The 21,022-nt window shown below is 45.5% G+C and overlaps 1 protein-coding gene across 1 annotated transcript; it reads left to right on the forward strand.

The window, feature by feature from the left end:
- The first annotated feature begins 13,957 nt into the window (after positions 1-13,957).
- On the forward strand, positions 13,958-18,975 carry LOC123449361 (probable protein S-acyltransferase 22). The gene is made up of 8 exons (XM_045126563.1): positions 13,958-14,511; positions 14,634-14,984; positions 15,653-15,721; positions 15,824-15,895; positions 16,121-16,249; positions 16,387-16,467; positions 17,272-17,463; positions 17,997-18,975. Exons 1-8 carry the CDS (start codon positions 14,356-14,358, stop codon positions 18,702-18,704), a joined length of 1,758 nt encoding a protein of 585 aa, XP_044982498.1. The 5' UTR covers positions 13,958-14,355; the 3' UTR covers positions 18,705-18,975.
- The last annotated feature ends 2,047 nt before the right edge of the window (positions 18,976-21,022 follow it).

Raw genomic sequence — 21,022 nt, forward strand, 5'->3', positions numbered from 1 at the left:
ATAAATATTTGACACGCAGAAAACAATAGCAATAAAATGACACGATCACATGCTACGTTCATAGCTTGGGTCTAGTCCATCACTTGATTCTCCTAATGATGTGATCCAGTTATCATGTGACAACACTTGCATATGGTAAGAAAACCTTGACCATCCTTGATAAACTAGCTAGCCAACTAGAGGCTTGCTAGGGACATTGTTTTGTCTATGTATCCACACATGTATCTATGTTTTCATTCAATACAATTATAGCATGGATAATAAACGATTATCTTGAGACAGGAAATATAATAATAACTATTTTATCATTGCCTCTGGGGCATATTTCCAACAGGCCACCCACCTAGGAGTGAACCTAATAGCCCATGGGTGGCGCACCAACCCTTAGTGGGCTGGTGAGGCCAGCCCAAGTGGACTATTTTGGCCACGGAAAGAAAATCAAGGAGTAAAAAAAGAAAAAGAGGGAGGTGGTAAGGAAGGAAGGGAATCCTCCTTCCCAAATCGAATTAGAGTGGGAGTCCCTCCCCTCCTCCACTCGGCTGACGCCCTAGGGGCTCTCTTGAGCCCCAAGGCTATCCCCTCCCCTCCTCCTATATATACTAGAGGTTTTAGGGTTTTTGAGACACAACTTTGCCACGTGCAACCCTAAACCTCTACTTCGTAGTTCTTCCTCTTTATCGGTTTTCTACGGAGCTCGGGCAGAGCCCTGTAGGAATAGATCATCACCATCACTAGCGTGCCGTCACGCTGTCGGAGAACTCATCTACTTCCCTGTCTCTCTTGTTGGATCAAGAAGGCGGAGATCGTTATCAAGCTGTGCGTGTGCTGAACGCGGAGGTGCCTTCCGTTCGGTGCTAGATGGGGACAGATCGTGGGATGACGGTGATTTGAATCACAAAACTGTTCCACTACATCAACCGCGTTTCTTAACGCTTCCTGCTTAGCGATTTACAAGGGTATGTGGATCTGATCTCCCTCTCGTAGATTAACATGACCATGATAGGTCTTCGTGTGTGTAGGAATTTGTTGTTTCCCATGCAACGTTCCCCTCAAACACAAACGTTAGTTTAAAGACAACCCTATGGCTCCTGCCGGTTGCCGTAGCATCAACGTGCAAGTCGATATTTAACTATTACAACATGATCATCTCATACATCCAATATATTACATCATGTCTTTGGCCATATCACATCACATGCATACCATGCAAAAACAAGTTAGACGTCCTCTAATTTCTTGTTGCATGTTTTACGTGGCTGCTATGGGTATCTAGTATGATCGCATCTTACTTACGCAAAGCCAAAACGGTGATATGCAAATTTATATTTAACCTTCTCCAAGGACCGCCTCGGTCAATTCCGATTCAACTAAAGTTGAAGAAATATACACCCGCCAGTCATCTTTATGCAACAAGTTGCATGTCAGTCGATGTAACCGGTCTCTCGTAAGCGTACGAGTAAGGTTGGTCCGGGCCGCTTCAATCCAACAATACCGTCGAATCAAGAAAAGACTAAGGAGGGCAGCAAATTGAACATCAACGCCCACAAACTCTTTTGTGTTCTACTCGATATTTAATCTACGCATGAACCTAGCTCATGATGCCACTGATGGGGAACGTTGCATGGGAAACAAAAAAATTCCTACGCACACAAAGACCTATCATGGTGATGATCATCTACGAGAGGGAGATCGAATCTACATACCCTTGTAGATCGCTAAGCGGGAAGCATTAAGAAACATGGTTGATGTAGTGGAACGTCTTCGCGATGCAAATCGCCGCCGTCCCACGATCTGTCCCGATCTAGTACCAGACGGACGACACCTCCGCGTTCAGCACACGTACAGCTCGATGACGATCTCTGCCTTCTTCATCCAGCAAGAGAGACGAAGAGGTAGATTAATTCTCCGGCAGCACGACGATGTGGCGGTGATGGTGGTGGAGCAACTCCGGCAGGGCTTCGCCGTACCGTACCGATCTAGCTACGATATGCCACGAAGTAGTGGAGGGAGAGAGGTTTGCACAAAGGCTTGAGGTGCAAAAACCCTCTCAAACCTCCACTATATATAGGAGGAACCAAGGGGTGGTGTCCTTGCCTCCTACTCCAAGTAGGAGGGGTCGGCCAAGCCAAGGAGGAAGGAATCCTCCTCCAATTCGGTTTGGAGGAGGAGTCCTTTCCTTCTTTCCCACCTCCTCTTTTTTTCCTTTATTGTTGTCTTAGCCGAAATAGCCCTATTGGGCTGGCCTCACCATCCCACTAGGGGCTGGTGCGCCACCCATGGGCCTATTAGGTTCTCTCCCGGGTGGGTGGCCCCTCCCGGTAAAACCCCGGAACCCATTCGTCACTCCTCATACTTTACCAGTAATGCCCGAAATCTTTCCGGAAGCCAAATGAAACAATCCTATATATCAATCTTCGTTTCCGGCCCGTTCCGGAGACACTCGTGACGTCCGTGATCTCATCCGGGACTCCAAAAAACATTCGGTTACCAACATCAATAATTCAACTATACCGAAAACGTCACCGAACCTTAAGTGTGCAGACCGTGCGGGTTCGAGAACTATGTAGACATGACCGAGACACTCTCTGGCCAATATCTAATAGCGGAACCTGGACGTCCATATTGGATCCTACATATTCTATGAAAATCTTATCGGTTGAACCTCCATGTCAAGGATTCACACAATCCCGTATATCATTCCCTTTGTCCTTCGGTACGTTACTTTCCCGAGATTCGATCGTTGGTATCTCCATAACTATTTCAATCTCGTTACCAGCAAGTCTCTTTACTTGTTCCGTAATACAAGATCCTGTGACTAACTCTTTAGTTACATTGCTTGCAAGGCTTGTTGGTGATGCTGTATTACCGAGTGGGCCCCGAGATACCTCTCCGTCACACAGAGTGACAAATCCCAGTCTTGTGCCATGCTAACTCAACGGACACATTCGAAGATGCCTGTAGAGTACCTTTATAGTCACCCAGTAATGTTGTGATGTTTGATACGCACAAGGCATTCCTCCGGTGTTAGTGAGTCACATGATCTCATGGTCACAAGAATGAATACTTGACATGCGGAAAACAATAGCAACAAAATGACACGATCATATGCTACGTTTATAGTTTGGGTCTTGTCCATCACATCATTCTCCTAATGATGTGATCCCATCATCAAGTGACAACACTTGTCTATGGCTAGGAAACCTTAACCATCCTTGATCAGCTGGCTAGCCAACTAGAGACTTACTAGGGACATTGTTTTGTCTATATATCCACACATGCATTTATGTTTCCATTCAATACGATTATAGCATGGACAATAAACGATTTTCTTGAAACAAGAAATATAATAATAACTACTTTATTATTGCCTCTAGGGCATATTTCCAACAGTCTCCCACTTGCACTAGAGTCAATAATCTGGCCTCACATCTTCATGTGATTTACAATGTAATGAATCTAACACCCATACAGTTCTGATGTTGTTCATGCTTTGCTCGTGGAAGAGGTTTAGTCAGCGGATCTACAACATTCAGATCCATGTGCACTTTGCAAATATTTATGTCTTCCTCCTTGATGTAATCGCGGATGGCGTTGAAGCGTCGCTTTATGTGTGTGGTCCTCTTGTGAAACCTTGGTTCCTTGGCCAGAGCAATGGCACGAGTGTTGTCACAGAACAGATTAATTGGATCCAGTGCACTTGGCACTACTCCAAGATCTGACATGAACTGCTTCATCCAGACACCCTCCTTAGCCACCTCTAAGGCAGCTATGTACTCCGCTTCACATGTAGAATCAGCTACGACGCTTTGCTTGGAATTGCACCAGCTTACCGCACCCCCATTGAGAATAAATACGTATCCGGTTTGCGACTTAGAGTCATCCGGACCAGTGTCAAAACTTGCATCGACGTAACCCTTTACGATGAGCTCTTCGTCGCCTCCATAAATGAGAAACATCTCCTTAGTCCTTTTCAAGTACTTCAGAATATTCTTGACCGTCGCCCAGTGTTCCACTCCTGGATCACTTTGAAACCCGCCTGTCATACTTATGGCCAGGATGACATCTGGTCTTATGCACAACATTGCATACATGATAGACCCTATGGCTGAAGCATAGGGGAGGACACTCATCTTTTCTCTATCTTCTGCAGTTACTGGACATTGAGTCTTACTCAGCTTTATACCTTGTAACACAGGCAAAAAACCCTTCTTGGATTGTTCCATTTTGAACTTCTTCAAAACTTTATCAAGGTATATGCTTTGTGAAAGAGCTATTATGTATCCCGACCTATCTCTATAGATCTCTATGCCCAATATGTAAGCAGCTTCTCCTAGGTCTTTCACACGATGCGCAGCCGGCCAGGAGGAGCCGACGCCCATGGATGCTTTCTCTCCAAGTTATGCCGAAGGGCAATGGAGTAGGATCGATGAGCCTACCCCAGGGTTATCCCCCTGTCATATGCAGATTCCGATGACCTTGGGGATCTATGCATAGGGGTTGATTGGGCATTTCCATACTATGTTCTTCGATAGAAAACTTTGGGTGCTCCTCGAAGTTCTTTGTGTTGGATTGAATATGATAGATCTGAAATTGTTTGATGCATGTCGCATAATTTACCTATGGATACTTAAGGTGACATTGGAGTATCTAGGTGACATTAGGGTTGATTGATACGTATCATGTGTGTTATTCTAGTACGAACTCTAGGGTTGTTTGCGACACTTATAGCAATAGCTCAAAAAGATTGACCAGAAATAATAACTTTGAGGTGGTTCTCCTACCTACACCAATTTCATCTTATTGTTCTCCGCTAGATGGGAACCCTGGAGTGATTCTTTGTTGTACGTTGAGGGATGATCATATGATTCTACTATGTTAGCATTGTTTAGAGATTGCACTAGTGAAAGTATGAACCCTAGGCCTTATTACCAAGCATTAATATACCGTTTTTCTCGTTGTTTTACAATTGATACCTTGTTGTTTTATATTTTCAGATTACAAAATCCTATATCTACTATCCATACTACATTTGTATCACCATCTCTTCGCCGAACTAGTGCACCTACACAATTTGCCATTGTATTGGGTGTGTTGGGGACACAATTTTTTTTTGTATTTGATTGCAGGGTTGTTTGAGAGAGACCATCTTTATCCTACACCTCCTACGAATTGATAAACCTTAGGTCATCCACTTGAGGGAAAATTGCTACCGTGCTACAAAACTATGCGCTTGGAGGCCCAACATAGCCTACAGGAATAAAGTTGTGTAGTAGACATCAAGCTATATTTTGGCGTCATTGCCGGAGAGGTGAGTGCTTGAAGGTATATCTTCAGATCTTGCAATTAAATCTTTTAATTTCTTGTTTTTCACCAGTTTGGTTTTATAAAAGAAAACTGCAAAAAAATGCAATTTAGGTTGCCTCATTTGCTTCGTCTCTATAATGTCTTTCGTGAAAATGATGGTTCAGAAAATTGTGCTCAATTGCTAGAGGAAGAATTTATGAAAATGTTTAATGTGAAATCTTTGAATGATTTGCATGATAGAAATATTGTTGGTATGAATTATTTGAATATCCATGATGCTAATGATATGCAAAGCGACAAGCTTGGGGATGCTATGTTTGATGAAGATACTATTTTTAGTCCCCCAAGTTTTGATGAGATAAATTTATTATGATGAAATCATGCCTGCTATCTATGATGATTATTTTGATGACATTTATGTTATGAGGAATAAGGATAACCATGAAACTTGTCAACGTGATTTTATTTTTCACATGGATTATATCAACCAAGTATCTCATGATAGTTATTTTCTTGAGTTTGCTCCCACTGCTATGAATGATAAGAATTTTGCTTGTGTGAGTAGTAATAAAAATTCTATGCTTGTGCATCATGAAAAGGATGCTTTATGTAATAGTTATATTGTTGAATTCCTTCATGATGCCACTGAAAATTATTACGAGGGAGGGACGTGTGCTTGTGGGAGTTGCAATAATATCAAGTTTTCTCCCTATGTGTTTAATCATATATGATTAGTATGAGTGTTTGATTGCGCATAGAAAGAACGTGGAATTCTTTATGATTAGTATGAGTGTTTGATTCCGCGTAGAAAGAACATAGAATTCTTTCACTCTTTCACATGAGGTTGGAGTGGACGGAATTTTTTGTGACAACTAGTACAAGTGGATTAATTCGATCGATCCCTTGCAACTACTAATGCAAGGGCACCCACACTAGGGCCATCACGCAACCGCAGTCTTACCTCGTCTCATGTAGCCTTATGGCTATGGAGGCGCTGTGGATCCCGATCTTTAGCACTAGGAGGGCTTCGATTTTAGTTATTTTTTTGAATTTTGCTCGAGTTGTATCCTGCTCAGAAAGGCGAGGCGGCCGCGACATCCTGAAGATGGAATAAGAATATCCTCGCCTAGTCGACGGGGGTGTGCCTAACGTCATCATAGGGCGTGTGGAGGTTTGTCGTCGGCCGGTCTCGCAGGATTCGGTTGGCATTTGTCTTTGGTGAATTCGCTCGGATCATATATATGTTCGTGTGTATACATGTTGGATCCTTACGGCAACGATTTATGTTCTAATGTGTCGGTCCTCTAGGGCCTTAGCACGACAACTTTACTATTTTCTACTACAATATTGCCCGACGTCGGTGCTGAAGGGACGATGACAGCGTCACGTCTTCAACTCACTCCAGTGGTTGTAGTCGTCACAAGGTGGTATACGGATCTGGATGTAATTTTTATTTCTTGTATTCTTTGTAATATCTTGATAGTTGATGAATAGATCAAAAGTTTTCCCAAAAAATAACAATACACGTGAATCATATGTTCGAATTTCTATGGATTGTAACCCTATGAACCAAACATCCGATGTAGGAAAAAATCCTAAGGATTAGAATTCTCCAAAGCTTCTTTATAAATCCTTCAAATCAAAGAGGGCCTAATTGAATAACTGGGATTATTCACTAAATTTGACCATGTCTATATAAAAATTTATTAGTATCTATAAAACCGAATCACTATATTAGATCTTTTATGAAATATATTTTCATGTTATATATAGTAGTATCTATTATTATATTTCTAGATTTTTTTAAACACTTGGTTAAACTTAAAATAAATGACTTTAAAAATCATAGAACTTCAATTAATTTAAAACGGTGGGAGAATTCCGAAAAGAAAGAATCATCCACTGAAAACTCTTTGTAGAATTTATTTATTTTCCATGTGATATCATTCATCCAAACTCCTATACTTTTCAAATTGTACAAGATTTCAAGTTGACATGACACTCTAATCCAACACGTTTTCCTATTATTGTCTTAGGCCCTTTATCTTTGTACTTCTAAAATAAAAATTTATTTGGGATTGCTCGATTTGTATAACTGCAGCTTGTAAGAACTTCCTTACACTTTGTTGTTTAAAGAATTAGCTGTTGACTCCAACTTTCTGAATTCATTTGTAGTTTTTCTAAAGCAACTAAGCATCACTTTAGTCATGTAGTAGGATTGAGGATGGCATATAATTCAGTTGGTGTATTGGAAACTAGGTATTTAAAGGAAGCATATGTTGGTTTGTTTCTATGCTTAGGAACATCTCCAACAACGGAATGTATAATTTGTGAACACCCTGGCCATTGTGCTCATCATGCCACCTCACTCTTCTATGTTTCATCTATCAAAACATTCCCATAGTTCCTCTCCTTCACATATATTCTCAATAGCTACAACCATGTATTGATTTGTCTAGACATGACTTTCTCATATATACCAAGTGCTTTAGTAGTGTATATATTATACTCTTCAACTCAAATTGTACCCTATCAATTTGTACCAGATAAGTAGTGATACAATAAGGGCAACCCGATCTTCACGAATTGGTGGAGGATAACTAGCGAATTCTACCTATCAAACGAGATCCACAACACATTCCAAATGTGACAGCCACTGGAATGAACCCAAGTCAATATTGGTTGTATTATATTTTGGACGAATCGTATGTAGATTTTGTTAGAGCATATATCTCCATATGTGGTTTTGGTAATTGATGACAATTCTTATAGACTAATGGTTGCCTTAAGTTATATTTATAGGATTTGTCCATAAGCACTTCTTGAAGTCCATCTGTTGGGTTCAAGGAGTTTATATGATGACCAAGGTGGTATTCAAGGTATTATCCAAAGAATGGTCATAGAGACACAAGGTTGATCAAGATCATCAGACCAAAAGTAAATCAAGATGATCAACACACAAAGCGTACAAGATGTACCGAGAGGGATCAAGTGATCCCATGGTATGGTAAGCATTGTCCAGTACGTATTTGTGTACTAACCCATGGTCTTTGTGAGAGTTCTATGTGGGGGTTAGGTGTGATCGTCATCAAGATTGCGGTGTGCAAGTTCAAGTGGATCAGCACGAAGATATCATGCTTGAAGCTTGCCGTCCATTGTGGTGGCAATGGACTTGTGAAGATATGCTGAAGAGTGGCTCACCCATAGTGAGTATGGGGGAGCAATCAACTAGTCTTCATCAAGCCAACGCAATCAAGAAAGGTGGTCCATCTTGAGGAAGCCAAGATCATCATCATCTAGCTCAAGAGGACTAGGTGCAAGGTATATGTTTGCCCTTGATAGGTTTTCTATTTAGGATAGATTGTTGTACTGTCAAGGGGGGCTCTCAAGTGAGTAGCTTGATCGTATCGTTCGTTGAGAGCTCAAATCATTTGCATCCTTGCATCATACTTCTTGGTTCTTGTTTGGTGTTTCTCTTTGTGATTTTTAGAGCTTATGGTCATCTTCATGACAAGCTCGAGTTCATCGAAAACGGAGTCCATATGCATCTACTATGATGTTTTCGATGTTGGAGTTTTTGCCGGTTCTTCATTCATAGAGGACTCACATCTCTATATCATTGGCATTTTCATATCTGCATGGTCTCACATCTGCTGTTTGGATGGCTCTTGTCATCCTGAATCCAACAAGCTTGGGTTTGCTCGATTCGGAGCTCGTATGCGAAAGTTATGGTTGTTTTAGTGGCGAGCGGTAGTACCGCTGCCCTAGCGTTAGTACCGCCCCTGGTCAGCGGTAGTACCGCTCCAGAACTTTAGTACCGTCATCTTTGTGGTTGTACTATGTCGGACTTTTTGCGAAGACTTTCTTGGCGGTGGTTGGCCCGGTAGTATCTTTGCGCTACCATGGGCTCAACGGTAGTACCGCTGTAGGGTCAGCGGTAGTACCGCTACATCCAGCGGTAGTACTGCTGGGCTCGGGCTGTAAGTGGGGGTAACGGTCTAATTCCTTCTCCCACTATATAAAGGGGGTCTTCTTCCCCCTTGGCCTTATCTATCTGTTGAGCTCATGTTCTACCTCCATTGTTGACCTTCTTAGAGATTGCTATCTCTCACTCCCTCCAATGATTCTTGCTTGTTCTTGAGGGAAAAGAGAGAGGAGATCTAGATCCACATCTCCACCAATCACTTTCTCCTCTATGTGAGGGGAGCCCCTTGGATCTAGATCTTCGAGTTCTTTGTGAGCTCCTTGTTCTTCCTCTCATATCTCTCCATAGCTTTTGTTGTTGTGGAGGGATTTGAGTGTGAGGTACTTGACCACTTCGTGTGTTCTTGCCATTGCATTAGTTGCATCGGTTTGAGTTCTCCACGGTGATACGTGGAAGTGGGAAGTTGAGAAGCTTATTACCTTTGGTACTTAGTACCCTAGATATTGTTCTTCGTGGATGCTTTGGCGTCCTAGAAGCTTGGTGGTGTCTCGGAGCTCAATCATTGTGGTGTAAAGCTCCGGGCAAGCGTCGGGGTCTCCAATTAGGTTGTGGAGATTGCCCCGAGCAACTTGTACGGGTACCGGTAACCGCCCCCAAGGGTTGCCACGTGTACGGGTTCGGTGACCGCCCCCAAGGTTTGCCATTTTTACGGGTTCGGTGACCGCCCTCAAGGGTCCTTGAGTGGAATCACGCCATCTTGCACTGTGCGAGGGCGTGAGGAGATTACAGTGGCCTTAGTGGCATCTTGGGGAGCATTGTGCCTCCACACCGCTCCAACAGAGATTAGCATCCACAAGGGTGTGAACTTCGGGATACATCATCGTCTCCCCGTGCCTCCGTTATCTCTTACTCGAACCCTTTACTTATGCACTTTACTTTGTGATAGCCATATTGTTTATTGTCATATATCTTGCTATCACTTAGTTGTTTATCTTGCTTAGCATAAGTTGTTAGTGCACATAGGTGAGCCTAGTTGTTTGTAGGTTTTGTGCTTGACAAATTAAACGTTAGTTTTATTCCGCATTTGTTCAAGCCTAAACCGTAATTATTTTAAAGCGCCTATTCACCCCCCCCCCCTCTAGGCGACATCCACGTCCTTTCAGATTTTCACAATCAGACAAGAAGAATGAGAGCAAGGTGGAAGGGTTTTCCCATATGAAAGGAGGTCTTGTTCATCCCAACAAGGTGGATGCCTTTATCTTCCTGACAAGTGAAGGTCTTAAATACATCTCCACAAAAAAAGTGAGGGAGGGGAGCTAATGCTCAAGTATCGTAACTTAGATCTATCATAGTCTAATGATACGTGAGGAAAGGCTATTTATAGTCCTACCCTTACCCAAGGTTTACCTGAGTTAAACCCATTTACGAGCTTGTGTGCCAACTTAAGTCTACGAGAGGACATCTTGCTCCTAACGAGGGTTTTGATGTTAATGACATTTGGTTATATGACTAACTGTGTCTCTTAGTGCTTACACAAAGTGTAATATTGGGATGGAACAAAAAGGTTAGTGATCCCAAGAGTAAAAAGGTTCAAAAAGATGGCATGTAAATTTTTGACCAAGGATTCACTACTGCAGGAAGGTCCTATGACAACAGATGGATCGGAGACTCTTCGACCAAACTGTGTGCGGTGCATGAATCACAAATGGTATAGTTCTAGCTCCATTGCCAATAACACGAACTGTGTACGATGGCGGATCCATCAAGCACAAATCAAATAAAACTTGTGTGTGTGATATGTGGCATACAGTTGTTCCATAAAAAATGTTAGTGATTAGCCAAAATAACACAAACAGACGCAAATGCAGATTTGTGCGATAAAGGGCATACAGTTGACTGGATAAACTATGTGCGATGATATAACAGAATACAAATGATTCGGCGTAACAAGATGTGTGTAATAGACAACAAAAAGGTGAGTAATTAGAATCGTGCGTGGACACAAAAATAACACACACGATTCCTGCTAATAAGTTGTGTGTGTTGTTGAAGAACACTTGTTGATATACAATTGGCAGCGATTGATGAAATCATCACCGACGAGTTTCGTAGTTTAGTCCGTGTGCAATGTGATTTGCTCTGTGTGCTTGTTATGTCTACCGAACAATAACATATACACTTATTAGAACATGATTTCATAACCAAAAGGACGCAATGCCATTTCAAACATTATATCACAAATACCAGCAATATTACAAGGTTCAAATTTCATCATTGCAAGGCCCAAATTCAAATATTACGAGGTTCATATTGATATTAGAAATCAAATTCTTCTTCCTCAGAATCGGAGTCATGCAATATTTGTGTAAATGAATCGGCCACCGATAACTCATATATCGGCTTGATACAGTGACTTTCGAATAATCTGTCATTTGAAGTTCCAAACTGAGTTTCAGCTTTTGCAAAGCCTTTTCCATTCAGCTGTAGACGCCTTGGTTGATCAGCAAACCATTCATTTCGGCGAACTAAATATAGGGCAAACCTCATTTCCTTGAGCACCTTTGCCTTCTGAACAAAGAACCTGGTGAACTAAATCTCTAGTTTAGCGCCTCAATACTGGTTGAAAGTAATTTCTTTGAGATGGAAATCAAGGCATTCGATGGGATTGTTAGATTGCGCCACATTTCCCACTTCCGGGCATGCTTGTATCTGAAAACGAACACAACATATTAGTTCCTAGATGTAGTTTTGAACACTATCGTGCCTCTTTGATTTGCGGGATTTCTAAAATACACTAATAGAGTGGCATGTCATCTTCAATCATTCATGATGAACATCTAAAAAATGTATTGGAATCCTACAAATCTCCTTTACAAATCATAGTAAATTCGGCATTTGTCGTTGTTATCATGGGTAAAGTACCAAAAAATTGAACTCCATTGCGGTTAACAATTAACACGAAAGGAGTTTCCCTCCCCTGCATCTCTCAATCGTGGCTCGGTAGAAATTGTTGATTCGACCATTCCTAACGGGCATGACTGAGCACTGCTTTAAGATTTATGCGGGTCAAGACTTGGATGCGGGCCAAACTACCAAACACACATAAAACTACCCGCACGGGCTTGGCTCAGCCTAATGCGAGCCGCCAAACGTGCCCTATCCTCTTTCATGTTGTTGCGAGGCCGAATGCAACACAAGTACATTATGTGCGTGTTGCAGCTACTACTCATTTTTTTGGACAATCTCACAAAGCTTTTATTGACTCGGACCAATGTTTAGAGGTACAAAAGAAAGCTCACCTGTGTTGCCTAACCAAATATGACGGCCAACCCCTAATCTTAAGACATGCTTCGCTAGATTGTGAGTCTCAAAATTTAAACTCCTAAACCCATGAACAATACTGCATGAATTAAAAGAAGTAGAATGATCAGTGATTTCATGTAGTATTGCCTTATAGCTAGCTGGAGCTTTTTTGCTTGATGTCCTCCACCGTAACCTTACAGTCTAATGCAATGTGAATCCTGCTAAGCTTGAGATCTTCAGCAAGGGCTAGAGGCTAGAGCCTCCAGAACTGCGAGAGCTTCAAGGATTGATGGGTCATTGATTAAGCACAATGGGTCATGCTCCCTCGAAGTGACCCGCTTGGTCACGACATATCGCAGCGGCAACACCTCTTCATCGATTTTGTTCCATTGCTGCGTCAACATTTATCTTAGCACATAAATTTGACGGAGGAATCCAGTGAGAAGGCTGAACCTCCGAGATCTTTATTTGAACATGTCCCTAGTGAAGATCAAATATGTATGCTTGTATGAATTGGTGTGTTTCTTCATATATATATAGCCTTTGGTCTTGATCTCCACACTGCCCAAAACGGGCCGCCACCCACCATTATTTTTGACACGGCACGTGCGTGGCCATGTCCATCCAGACACACGTTATCACCGGCATATACTTGCAGCCAACGTAGCATGTGCACGTGATGTACCAGAGGGCCCATGACCGCCCGGACTGGGGTCACATGCGAGAGCGAGACGAAACGAAACGAAACGAAGCAGCGCCGCGCCGGTTTGGCATTCCATCCCGTTTGACCGCGGACCGCCACGGGAAGGGAAAAGCGACGAGGACACGCACACACAATAGCTGCTTTTGAGGCGGCCAAAAGCTGGTGCCCGCTCGGCTCAGCGTGCGAAAAGAGATTCCATGCGTGCTCCCGCTAGTAATTTCGTTTTGTTTTGGACACACTTGTTGCACCACCCAAGCCCGCAATTGTACTTAATAGATAGAGTGGTGTGGTCTGGGTCAGTAGCTCATGTGATGGCTGGCTGCGATTTTCCTCCTTTGATCGGCCGGCGCGCCCTATTTTTGTCTGCCATGCTCTGTTCGTCTGTCCACTTCCATGGAGCCCATCACTAGAATTTTGATTATGGATCACGATGCCAAAGCAAGCCAGTGCTCAGCTGCGCAAGCTTCCTCTCCGTCTCCGGCGAGGGCTTTCTGGCCATCTTTCTCTGCTCTACCGGAAGCAATTGCTCCATTTCGATGGTAGGGGTACGTAAGTGCGGACAAAGGTCAAGAGGGCCAGGCCGAGTAAATAAAAGCGTCGACGCAGTGAAGCCAGCACAGGAACCGAAGGCGCAAAGCCAGGCAAAACACTGACAGTCTGACACCATCCGTCCGGCCATCCCCCACAATAATAATTCCAGCCTCCCGACGGACGGACGGACGACTGCGCAGTGCAGTCCGCCGTCGCCATTCTCCCTCCACTCCACTCCCCTCCCCGAGACGAGACGGCGCACGCATTGGATGCCGTTCTAATCCCCTCCCCTCTCCTCCCTCTCCATTATCGCTCCATTATCGGAGGTCGGCCAGCCAAACCCCCGTTCCACCCCCTTCCCCGGCCCAAAAACAAGCAAACAAGTAGCAAAAACCAAACCTTTTTCGTCGCTCCCCGGCCGCTCTGGTCCTGCCTCCTGCGCGCTGGAGCGGAGCGCTCGCCTGCCTTCCGGAAGGGGGAAAGCGAGCCTGGATGGTCCTGCTCGCGGCCCCTCGGTAGCCCTGGGCAGACATTGCCGTCTCCATCTTCTTCCTCCCCGGCCCCGAGGAGAAGAAACCGGTCGGAGGCAATGAGGAAGCACGGCTGGCAGCTGCCGTACCACCCGCTGCAGGTGGTGGCGATAGCCGTCTTCGCCGCGCTGGGCTTCGCCTTCTACGTCTTCTTCCTGCCCTTCGTCGGGAGCCAGACCTCCCAGTACGTCGCCATGGGCCTCTACACCCCCCTGGTGAGCTAAGCTAACCCACCTCCCTCCACCCCCGCCCCCTCTCCCCAGCATTCAAAATCCCAGCCAGCAACAGATCCGGCGCCTAGCCTAACTGACCGACTGGCACAACAAATCTCCTGCAGATTACGTGCGTCGTCACGCTCTACATTTGGTGCGCCGCCACGAACCCCGGCGACCCCGGCATCTGCAGGTCGACCAGGCACTCGAGGCTGGACAAGGACGGGCGGCAGTCCCACTCCCACTCCCACATGGACTCGGGCCACGGCCTCCATGCTGCTGACAACAGCGAGAAGCTGAGCAGCATGCTCGAGAGGAAGGACTCGCCTTCTTGGCTCAGATGCTCCCAAGTGCTCTGCTTGGTCTGCTTGCCCTTTTCCTGCCTCTGCAAAGGATGCCTCCATCCTGATGACCAGCATTCTGAAGAGAACATGAGTGAGGAAGGCATGTTCTTCTGCAGCTTATGTGAAGCAGAGGTATGGCTAAATGATGTCTCCAACGACTCTCCAAGGGTATTCAGAAATTTCGCGAAATGTTGCCTTTACATATACATTCCGTCAGGTTTTGCTTAATGTGCCAAGTGCCGATGGATTTATCTGAACCAATCTTAGAAACTTAGAATGTTCAATGTAATTTTTGAACTACTATAACTTACTACTCCCTCCGCCCCATAATATAAGAGCGTTTTTGGTACTACACTAGTGTCAAAAACGCTCTTGTATGTGTCAAAAACGCTCTTATATTATGGGACGGAGGGAGTAGTAGATTGTAAACAGACATACAAGACAGTGTCTAGTAGCTCGAATGAAATGTTCTTTTGATTATCTGATTCCAAGATGCACCAAACTTATTGTTTCAGGCTTTCAGCGCCTTCTACTTAGGCAAACAAGCCATCAACCTACCATGTGCTTATCATATTTACTTTTCTAAAATAGTGATCTAAGACGTCTTATATATGTTTACAGGAGTACTTATTATATTTACTTTTCTAAGCTGTACTACAACAGTACAACATGATGCATGAGAAGTTTTAGGTTATTGTTACATTAGGTGATATTCTATGTTGACCTATCTTATCGGGAATGGCATGACTTGTTCACCTTTGTTCCGACATGCTATTAAAAACTGTGTCTGTATTATGTAGGTGTTGAAGAACAGTAAGCATTGCAGAGTGTGCGACAAGTGTGTTGATGGCTTTGATCACCACTGCAGGGTAAGATACATTTTTAATGTTCTTTGCCCTGGTATTCATATCTCTGCATCCTTTCAAGAATGCATCATTCCTATTTTCCCTGATGTCCGTGTTCTCTTACAGTGGCTCAACAATTGTATTGGGAAAAGGAACTACAAAGGGTTTTTCATTCTAATGTCTTCTGCTGTTCTCCTGGTAAGTGTGGGCCTCTCAGTCAAAAGTCAAAAGAGTGTAATAAGTTCATAACAATGATAGCTACCCTGTAACTGAATGGCAAAATCATAACCTTTTTCACCGGTCATAATAAATTAATATCTTATGCAACCAATTGGACATTGCTTGTAGTTAGTTTTTTTTCCTGTGCCCTTTTTATCCTGGTTGATCATTGACAGATCTCCATGGTTTGTACACCTTGGGCAGCTTGTAGTGCAGTGGTTGTCAGGAACCCTTGTGATAATTCTCTGCATTGTGAAGCGAGGGGATTTCTCCAGACAGATTGACTCAAAGTTAGGAAGCAGTTTCTCAACTGTAGCATTTGTAATTGTTGTGGTGAGTTTATATAATTTTCCTATGAAATACTGTACATGCTTACTGCATTGAGGCACAAAACAAACATTTATTTATAACGTTTCAATTGTTTATGCCACGTATTACTATTCTGATGGTGATACATTTTACTTTTTCAGGCTACTTGCACCATACTAGCAATGATTGCGACTGTACCACTTGCTCAACTTTTGTGCTTCCATATTCTTCTTATCAAGAAGGTAAATCACTTTGAGATTGTCATTGATTCATTGAAGTTGTTAATGCCAGTCAGAGAGAGATAGAGAGAGGGGGAGGGGAGTTCGCAATGGCGAACCATCCCACCTGTGTTTTGAGTCCGTGCAGCGGACTCCGCGGGGGTGTTATCCGTGATTTAATCGTGGAGAGGTCTCATCTCCTACCTAAATAACGGACAGTTAAGGGAAGGATTCTTAACCAGTTTTTTTTTTCTAATCCCAAACCGTGTCAACAATAATTCCATTTTTCATTGCCAATTGTTTCAGCATATTTGCTGCTAATAAGACAGCAAACGGCAACCAACTCCTTTAACTCAATTCAACCAAGTCAGCAAATTGTCTGTATGTTTCAGGGAAGTCGTATAGCATGCACACTATTTCCTCAGACTGTTATGAATCTTAGTCGTAAATACTGGAGTACAAAAGACGTGTGGAGTTACTTCAAGAGGCATTGCTTGTGTATTCAATGACCAGAGAAGGGTAAAAGTAGGATATAAATCAATGTAATGAGCATATGAGCTAACCAACTTTGACCCATTACGATGTAGAAAAAACATGATGAATTCTCAGCATCATATCGGAAGAAAATCAGCCTTGCTATGTAATCGTTCCTTCAAATTTGACCATGGCATCAACTATTCGATTCGCTAGAGTAGGGTTGCATAAGTGTAAGAATGCAGACTTTGATGCTATGCCATTGCAGAGAAGTTTGCATGTGTTCATTTTAACATGTCCTTTTTTTCCTATAACTGAAGGTTAATTACTATCCTGCTTCTCATATTTGTTCAGGGAATTAGTACGTATGATTACATCATAGCTTTGAGAGAGCAAGAGGAAGATCAGCAAGAAGAGGTTGCTGGTCACCAAAGTCCGCAGATGTCTATCATTAGTTCTGTTACTGGATTTAGCACAGCAAGTTCTTTTGGTCCTCTTCATCGTGGTTCATGGTGCACTCCACCACGATTATTCCTTGAAGATCAGGTATGTGACTACAATAATCCATTTCTACCGAGAACTATAGATAATCAAGATTGAACACGGATCCTGTATGTGGAAGTGCAGCAAAATATGATGCGCTCTCGATCCATCTGTCAGGGTCTGGTTCGTATCAATTTTTCGATGAATAACATACTGTTGTTTCGTCATAAATGAATTATCATTTGCTCTCAGTATGAAGCAAACTACTGCCAGATATATAACATGGTAGCCTTTTTAGTGTGAAATAACTACTTGAATTTGCACCTGCTCTCATGTTGTCTGATTAGTACAGGTACAGCAACAGCAAAGCCTTTCAGTCCCAAACATGTCAGACTAGTAACTATACTAAATTTGGTTTGAAATAATTTAACAACAGAATAGTTTATCGGTCTGAACTAAAATTAATTTTACGAATACACACAGTTAGTATTGCACCAATGGTCAGGAAGCTTAACTGGTATTGAACAAGTACTAAAAAATATAAAGACATTTTCAAACATGTGCTGATGCTTACTATTCACTTTTTTCTTGCACAGTTTGATGTCATCCCTCCGGAGATTGGCATGTCACAGAACCCTGGAAGCAAGAAGATGAAGGTACTGGAAGGAGCAAGAAGAAGAAATGGAACAGTAAAAATTAGCCCCTGGACACTGGCACGCCTCAACGCCGAGGAAGTGTCGAAGGCAGCCGCACAGGCGAAGAAGAAATCCAAGATTCTGAAGCCAATTGCAAGACAAGACCCTCCGATCATCCATGACAACAGGAGGGGGCGGTTCCCTGCCGAACTCTCTCTCGACCCGCTCGCAAGGCTGTCTGCAAGCGGCACCGAGAGCAACTTCAGCGACGGGGCCATGGAAGCCTCTGCCAGTCTAGCCCCACTGCAGCTCGAAGCGAGGAGCGCTTTCCAGCCAAGCACCGCGGCATCCTCCAGAATCGCCGTCTCGTCGCCTGAAAGCAGCTTCGATTCGCCTGATCTCCACCCATTCCGCGTTTCTTCATGCACCGCCGACGAAATGCTGGGAGGTACACCGCATGCGGCCCAGAGCCACATCGAGTTCACGAGATCGACGAGCGACGGATACGAGGCGTCGGGGGGCGAAGACAGTGACCGCATACCGTCGAGAATCGTGCACCGATCGTCCAACTGGGCTAACTCGCTTCTGCATTCCGGTCAGGCTGGACCGACGACTGACCAGCACATGCCATCGTCTGAAGGGTTCCTTAACAACAGCAGGTCAAGCTAGTTATATGTGCTCATCTGACCAACAGAAATGGTAGGAAGAAGCTGCGTGGTGTTGGTACCTGGAGAATCGCTGCAGCTGCATATGGCAGAGCAAAACTGGGAAAACATTGGTTAATTTGTAATCTAGGGTTAGGTTTTGTTAGTGACGAATGTTAGAGCAATGCTCATTTGATGTTAGCTCATGCAAACTGCTAGTGTGTTGCTAACAGTAGCATTCTGGTGTGTTTTGGCGTATTGCAGTTGTTAAGATCAATCCAGTAGAATTTGTCTAATGATATCTCTATATTACCGCTCATTTTTGTGTGTAGCTGCCAATCCAGAAATCGCCACTGGCAACCTTGCCAAGCAAACAATGGCGCTACTTAGAGCATATCCAGCCGTTTAGCGCCCTAGGAACGTGAAATAGCGCCACCTGGGGCCGCCCCGGTGAAAAAACCTACGTGCCCCCCCTCCCCCCCCCCCCCCCCCAAAAAAAATTGGTGTAGTCACCGCTGTCGCCGTCCTGTCCTCCCCCGCCGTCCTTGCTGCACCCTTGCCCTGGGTCGTCGTGGCGAACGAGGGTTGGAAGGCCCGACGCCTCCTCGTCACTGTCGTCGAGGATGATGATGCCGCCCTACTTGCGGCCGCGCCGCCGGGCGGCGATCTCCTCCACGGCGCGACGTTGGCGTTCCATCTCCTCCCGGACGTAGTCGTCCTTCGCCCATTTGAGGGCGGTCTCGTCGGCAGCGACCATGGCCAGGTGCTCCTGCTTGACGGGGAGGAGTCCCAACTCCGTCTTCGGCTTGACAAGGTGGGAGGAAGCGTCGGGCTCGTTGATGACGATGCCGGCGCTGCGCATGCGCCGCCCCAGCGGCGTCTCGTGTGGCTCCGGCTTGACGGAGAGGAACGCCGGCAACCCGGAGGAGCGGGAGCGGGAGCCGGACGATGAGGACGATGTCGTCTCCACCCGCCTCGGCGTCCATGAGCTACCACGTCGGCGGGAGAAGGCGGGTGGCGGTGGGTAATCGCACCTCCGCGCGTTGCTGCCCTCGATGTGCTCGAGGGCGGCCTCCAATGTGCGGTCGGGGACGCCCCACCATTGGCGGCACCCCTCGGAGTTGTGTCGACCGCGTGGTTCGACCCCGTTGGTGGCGGCGAGCTGGTCGGTGTGTCGGCGTTCGAAGTATGCCGTCCACAACGTGTTGCTATCGGGGGCGTACCTCGACAGGTTGCGTGAGCTCTCCGGCAGCGATGACCGGATGCGCGCGATCTCCGCCCGCCTGTCAGTTCGAGAGGGCGGCGGTGGCACCGGGACTCTGCCGGCGCTCAGCCTCCATGACCCCGGCACTCGCATGTACGGTGACGCCGAATAGTCCGCCTCGTAAAGAAGGCGGGCCTCGTCCTCGCGGAGGTGACGACGGCGGCTGAAGCCATTGGCTACCACTGTGTCGCCGGGGAAGCGTCCGACCATCTTTTGGGGAGGAAAAGGGAGAGGAGGCGCCGGTGACGAAGGAGAGGAGAGTGCGTCGACGGGAGGGGTGTGTGGCCACCGACAGGGAAAGGGCACCTTATATAGCCACGAGTGAGAAGGCACGCGGAGCGGTGACGTGTGAACGCGTGGCAGGAACCTACGAGACGTGCGTCGCCGCGCCGCCCGTGAATCAATGGAAGGCTGACCAGCGACACAACCTTCCCATTGATTCCTACGGGAAACGAGACGTTGAGGACGACGACCGCGTGCGCTAGTCGCTGACTCGACGGGCCCAGAGATTTTTCGCGCCAAAGAAGTTTCCGCCGACGCCCCCGGGTGACCCCAGCGCGCTGGGTTCGGCCTGGGCCGCTGAGACCAATTTCGCCCAAGAACCTACGAGACGTGCGTCGCCGCACCGCCCGTGAATCAATGGAAGGCTGACCAGCGACACAACCTTCCCATTGATTCCTGCGGGTAACGAGACGTTGAGGACGACAACCGCGTGCGCTAGTCGCTGACTCGACGGGCCCAAAGATTTTTTGCGCCAAAGAAGTTTCCGCCGACGCCCCCCGGGTGACCCCAGCGCGCTGGGTTCGGCCTGGGGCCGCAGAGACCAATTTCGGCCATAACCGGCAAAAAGGGCTCCAAGGGGCGCGGCTGGGCCGTTTTTTCTCCGCCGGCGAAAAAAATGGCACGGAAGTGGGGGCTGTTGGGGGGCGTGGCTGGAGATGCTCTTAATACTGAATCATACGAGCACAATGCCACATTCAGGCAAGCAAAGACTCCTCATCAGAGCACAAATTCCTAAACTCACCAAAGAACAGAAAAGGGGAGAAAAAGAAAGAAAGAAAGGAAAAAGAACCACAAAG

This window comes from Hordeum vulgare, chromosome 4H, assembly GCF_904849725.1.
Source record: "Hordeum vulgare subsp. vulgare chromosome 4H, MorexV3_pseudomolecules_assembly, whole genome shotgun sequence".
Classification (NCBI taxonomy): Eukaryota; Viridiplantae; Streptophyta; class Magnoliopsida; order Poales; family Poaceae; genus Hordeum; species Hordeum vulgare.